This window comes from Antrostomus carolinensis, unplaced genomic scaffold, assembly GCF_000700745.2.
Source record: "Antrostomus carolinensis isolate BGI_N321 unplaced genomic scaffold, ASM70074v2 scaffold35390, whole genome shotgun sequence".
Lineage (NCBI taxonomy): Eukaryota > Metazoa > Chordata > Aves > Caprimulgiformes > Caprimulgidae > Antrostomus > Antrostomus carolinensis.
Genome location: NW_010291228.1, coordinates 46101 through 52466, shown reverse-complemented (window position 1 = coordinate 52466; position 6366 = coordinate 46101). Strand labels below are relative to the sequence as shown.

The 6366-nt window shown below is 43.1% G+C and overlaps 1 protein-coding gene across 1 annotated transcript in view; it reads left to right on the top strand.

Moving 5' to 3' along the window:
* The first annotated feature begins 4970 nt into the window (after nt 1-4970).
* Nucleotides 4971-6366, top strand: part of PROX1 (prospero homeobox 1) — a 36723-nt gene continuing 35327 nt past the window's right edge. The window contains exon 1 of the mRNA XM_029086953.1: nt 4971-6129. Within this exon, the coding sequence (XP_028942786.1) occupies nt 5032-6129 (1098 nt within the window). The 5' untranslated portion in view covers nt 4971-5031. The remainder of the gene's footprint in view (nt 6130-6366) is intronic.

Sequence of the window (6366 nt, the reverse complement as noted above, 5' to 3'; positions counted from 1 at the left end):
AGACCGTGTGAGTTATTTTCTTCACAATCAGTGAAACAACAAGGACCAAACTGGCTTGGGAGGAGGAAAGTGTTTTCCATTTTCTACCTTGGGCCGCTCAATTTCTTTTTCTTATTCAAAGAATCCATTTCCTCGAGCAGTGCCGAGCGCAGATACGTGATGGAGGGCCCTGCATCTCCCCGAAATAAAGGCCTGGACTAATGAGATGCCGAATCCCTCCCGTTAGTGAGCTCTGTCAATTCTCCCCGTAGTCGATGGGCATTGAGGATGTTTGGCATTCACGGGAATTGCTGAATACCTTGCTGGATTGGGCCCCGGGTATCGCAGGGTTCATAAAACAAGGGTGGCTTTTTTGTTTAAGGCTGAAGAGCTGGTAATGTAATTTTGAGGTAAATCAGGCTCTAATTTTTACTTCTTACAGAGAAATCCCAGTAAAGTAGTTGCTGCTGCACAATTAGTTGCTCGTCGTTTCTGCCTTGTTTCAAATTCTTTGCTTACATGTCTCAGCGAAGGGAGTTAGATAACCCCCTTCTCCCAAGCAAACTTGTGTCAGAGCTGTACAGAAAGGTAGTACTTTCTCATTAGTGGCTGACATGATTTTAGCGCTGAACAGATCTATGGAGAATAAATGTCATCTGTTCTCTGGATTTTAGCTGTGGTTTTGTGCATGAAATTCTGTTGACTGGAATAATTTTCATCCTGCGCTTCCTGGCTGGTTCTGGCAAAGCCATACCCCGTGTAGCACTTTGGAGTGAAAGATCTCAATATTTCTATTAGCAAAAGCGTGTTGAATTTCTTGTGCAGTATTGGCATAGTGGGCTTACACGAAGCAGGCAGATGCTGGACCAAAGGAAGTAGTCCATTTGTGAAAAGATAGGAGCAATTTCAGCCTTATAAACTGATATCTTCTCTAATTCACCTATGAATATTCGTCAAGTTTAGCACTTTGCTGCTGTGTATTTAATGGCTGTTTAGGTGAGCCTAGAGTCCTCCAGAGTGGCTGAGGAGGGTGAGTTTGAATTTACATCTCCTTTGCATCTCATAGGTGTACAAATTAACATAGGAGAAAATGATCAGCATCAAGATGATTTAACAAAACTGATTACAGGAATTGATTTATTTGTAATGAGTGCGGTTAAATACCTGACATCGTATTCCTTTCTGAAGACTGTTCTAGCCAAAGGTTTGGTAACACTAACTCGTGGATACCTAGAAATTAATCTGTTTCCAGTTAAAATGTCAGTGCATATCAAATGGATATTAAATAAACCCATGTCTGTAGCTGCTGTGCCATTAAGAGGTTATTCACAGCTACATTTTAATCATATCTCCTTAAACAAAAGTTTTGAGAGTAAATTTGTAAATAACATGCTGCAAGCTATGTTTACGGATGTACTTAGAAAGTGCTGAGGCCCTTGGTATGATTTTTAATTACACGGGCATGGAAAATGTTCGGTTTCGGAGAAAACCACATAGTGCAAGTTGAGGCTCAAGATGTAGAGAGTAAATTTAACATAAACTACACTTGGCGTGCAAGGAGTATCAAAAGTGACGTGTAAAGCAAATTTAACCTTCGCAAATGTAAAACTCTGTAACTCAGCAAGAAATGGTGCTTCTGAAGATTTCTGCATAGATCTTGACAATCTAAGCTGTCTTTCTAACTATATATTTCTGGATAGCTGTACAGAGACATTAGAGGTATGAAATATAGCTTTGCAGCCAAAGTACTAGTACTACGTAAAGGACACAAACTTCCTAATTATTTTTTTTTTCCCTCCCAAGAGTTCCCTATTTATCCAGTTCTAATCTAATCAGTCTCAAGGTCTGCCTGACGTGGCTGGGATTTTGCATCCTGCTGTATGTGGCATTCCGCTTCCCTTGAGGTGTGAATTGGTTCTGGTCCTCTGAGACGAAAATAATAACTGTCCGTTCAATACCCGTTCTGTTTTTTCAGGCTGAAGTAGAACTATTTCTCATAGTTAAGCCAAAAGGCACATAAGCCTTAAAGCTGGAAGTCTGTAGGCTTGGGATAACACCAGGGCAAATGGGAGACGTTGCTTAATACCTAGGTTAAGCGTACGGTAACTGATGCTTTCAGCTTCCAGCGAGGGAAGGAGGGGGCATCGCTCCGGAGCACCTCCTGCCGCATGTTTGCGGTGGCAGGAATGGGCAGGCGAGCAGCTGCTGGTACGGGGGCTCGAGGAGAGGAAAATGGACACTGGGGAGGAAGGATGCGTGGCAATGACCTTCCAACCTGGCGCAGGACAGCCTATTTCCTGAGCTGCTGACTCAAGGGTACAGCAAGCCCTCCCCATGTGTGTCCTTGGTGGGGACTGGGCAAGAGAAAGGGAAACAGTGGTCAGGCACCTCAGATTTGCTGGGAAACGTGCAAAACTTGAAACCTGACATGAGGTTTTTGGTGCGAGTCTGGGAACTTATTGCTGGATCACAATCAAGCATAGCTTGACTACAGAAAAGGAGGAAAAAGCGTGAAGGTTTTCGGTGTTGGTGGTTTGGGGCTTTTTTTCGCTATGGGCAAGTATTATCATTACGCAGAATGCCTGTAGAATATCCTACGTGCAGTAAGGCAGAGCTCTTTTGGTTATCTTGCAATTAGTTTATATCACTTTCAAATGAACACCACTAGACTGAAAGGTCAGCCTTGACCCTGGCTTATTCTGTGCCAGTATCGCCTGCTTAAAAACTCTGGTGGTGGTCATCGCTTTCCACCCCCTGAGGACTTGGCCACTTATTTACAAAAACAACTCTACTGAGAACTCAACTCCTCAGATTTTTTTTTTAGATGAAGACCTAATTGTAAGAGCCTGATTCTGCCTCCTGAAAAACTCCATTCACATTAATTGAGAGAAAGCAGGAGACGGTCTTTTACAACACGTACTGCCGTGCAGGGCCTGATCCTACCACTCGCACGTATCAGGATTTTGGTATCCCTGGACTCCAGGGGAGCTGCTTGCAGGGTGGGATGCTGCCTGGTGTGCAGGTGGTAGAACTGGGCCCCTGCAACGGAACTCCTTGTTATTTTATTATTATCGTGAGGTCTCCAAACTTCACTTGCCTAACATGCTTCTTGATAAGGAATGATCTCTGAAGGCAGTGACCTGGTAACAGTGTAAGGCTCTGGATTTCCCACCTGAATTCATGACACTTTTTTTTTTTTTTTTTTTTAATTTATCATTCTTTGCTTTCCTGTATGCAAGGAGCCAGTAATGTAAACAAACATCACGTCCCTAGCATAACTGTCTCTGACACCAAATCTCTGAAAATTCTTTTAGTACATCCATAATACATGGGCAAAGGCTGCAGAATAAACATAATATTTCTAAGTATTAAAAGACTTTTTTTTTTTTTTCCCCATCCTGGTTGCAAACTAAGCATTGACTACTGTCTTGATGTTACAGATTATTTCATGCTGAAATTATGCCTATTTGCATGGATAGTCATTCTTTAAAACTAGCCACAGATGCAGTCCTAGGGAGCACGTAGATGTTTTTACAGGTGAACCGAAAGAGATGGGAGCAATTCCAAAAAGTCTGCATGCTGCCTTTGGCAATATACCCTGTTATTGTGAAGATTGTGCTCTGTTAAGCAAATGTAAAGTTCAATATTAGATAAGCGTCGCATGAAAAATGTTTTAATTTTCCTCAGTGTTAAATTGTAAGAAACAGAAAAGAGCATCTAGTGCTTTATGTGCAATGTGAGTTTAGCATCACTAGTTAATAAGTCACAAATTATGTCAAGAGCCTTTTACAAAATGCAAGGAAGTGTGTTATCTTTTTATGCTGTGTTCCTGGGAAACAATGAGAGTTCATATAAAGAGAAGGTATCTTCCTTTCTCACGCAGCTGATTGATGTTATTTCTTTCATCTTTCCATATTCTTTCTCATCTTTTCTGCATGTCACAGGAAATAAGATTCTGTGTATTCAAAATATTGCATGTAAGAAGGGCTTCACTGGGCATCTGAGATACTGTTCTTGGAGCTTTTTCTAAAGCAGAGGGATGTGACACTGAACATGCCTCGTTTCTGCTATGCAAAAAATTTAACGTCATGCATTTTAGTGTACGAAATACAGAATCTCCAGCCTTTGGTAGCGGGGCTTGCTTGGAGAATGCAAGTTAAGAAGAGGGAAGGAATGTATGGGGAATTCAAAACACTGTCGTGGCTAGTCACTGCTACATACGAGGCTATGTTAACGAACTACATTTTGGCCTTTATTTGATCACATCTCTGTAAATATTATAATCCCGACCATAAAATATTTTAATGCATTTTTGCTTTGCTGAATAAATGTTTCCCTAATGATTTAAGAGAGGTTTGTTTTGCTTTGTTTTTTTTTTTCCCCCAGTGTAAGCCTAAATGCATCTCTGATTTCTTTGCCTTTCACGTACACATATACTATCCTACCTACAATTAAGTGAAAGTTGTTGTTTTGACCTTCGAATGTTTATTTACCAGTTTTATCTCTCTTCAAAAAGCAAAACTACAATTACAGTTTTCACATCGCAATTGATTTTTTTTTAATCCAAATTTTATACAATTTCTTGTTTTAACAATAAATCTTAAATAAGGAGTACTTTCATCTTCTTTTGTAACATGTATCTCAATGCCCTAAATTTAATCAATTGGTTGTCAGAGGCTGTGTTCTTCTAATCTACTCTTTCTTCTGAAGATAAACAGTATCATTTTAGGCATTTGTGCAAGAGAATCATATTACTGGTGCTTAAGCAGTTTTTGCTTTTTTAAATCTTAATCCATCTTAAACCAGTGGAGCAGAAATATTTAAAAATGTTTCATTTCAAGCAGAGTGCATAATAAATTGCAATAATTGTAATGTGCCATAAATCCCAGAGCCTATGCATTTTGCATTTTATTCAGGATTGAGGTCAGGAAATTTGGAGAAATTTAAAGAAAATGATTCATCAGTCCTTTTGTTCTGTTGGCCAGGGTCCCAGGATTCTTGAGCTGAGCCCAGCTGACAAGCTTTTGAAGATGGCACAATAACAGTCCAGTGATGCCTGACCATGACAGCACAGCCCTCTTAAGCAGGCAAACCAAGAGAAGAAGAGTTGACATTGGAGTGAAAAGGACGGTAGGGACAGCATCTGCATTTTTTGCAAAGGCAAGAGCAACGTTTTTTAGTGCCATGAATCCCCAAGGTTCAGAGCAGGATGTCGAGTATTCAGTGGTGCAGCATGCAGATGGGGAAAAGTCAAATGTACTCCGCAAGCTGCTGAAGAGGGCGAACTCGTATGAAGATGCCATGATGCCTTTTCCAGGAGCAACCATAATTTCCCAGCTGTTGAAAAATAACATGAACAAAAATGGTGGCACGGAGCCCAGTTTCCAAGCCAGCGGTCTCTCTAGTACAGGCTCAGAAGTACATCAGGAGGATGTATGCAGCAACTCTTCAAGAGACAGCCCCCAAGAGTGTCTTTCCCCTTTTGGCAGGCCGACTATGAGCCAGTTTGATGTGGATCGGTTATGCGACGAGCACCTGAGAGCTAAACGCGCCCGGGTTGAGAATATCATTCGAGGTATGAGCCATTCCCCCAGCGTGGCATTAAGGGGCAATGAAAATGAAAGAGAAATAGCTCCGCAGTCTGTGAGTCCCCGAGAAAGTTACAGAGAAAACAAACGCAAGCAAAAGCTGCCGCAACAGCAGCAGCAGAGTTTCCAGCAGCTGGTTTCGGCGAGGAAAGAGCAGAAGCGAGAGGAGCGCAGACAGCTGAAGCAGCAGCTGGAGGACATGCAGAAGCAGCTGCGCCAGCTGCAGGAGAAGTTCTACCAGATCTACGACAGCACCGACTCCGAAAATGATGAAGATGGCAACCTGTCTGAAGACAGCATGCGCTCCGAAACCATGGACGCAAGGGCCGGTGACTCCGTTGGCAGGTCGGACAACGAGATGTGCGAGTTGGACCCGGGGCAGTTCATCGACCGGGCGCGGGCCCTCATCCGGGAGCAGGAGATAGCGGAGAACAAGCCGAAAAGAGAAGGTCCCAAGGAGAAGGAGCAAGGGCCGAACACCTTCCACCCTGAAGGCAAACATTTGGCTGAGACGCTGAAGCAGGAGCTGAACACTGCCATGTCGCAAGTTGTGGACACAGTGGTCAAATGGACCCGGGGCAGTTCATCGACCGGGCGCGGGCCCTCATCCGGGAGCAGGAGATAGCGGAGAACAAGCCGAAAAGAGAAGGTCCCAAGGAGAAGGAGCAAGGGCCGAACACCTTCCACCCTGAAGGCAAACATTTGGCTGAGACGCTGAAGCAGGAGCTGAACACTGCCATGTCGCAAGTTGTGGACACAGTGGTCAAAGTTTTCTCGTCCAAACCTTCCCGCCAGCTTC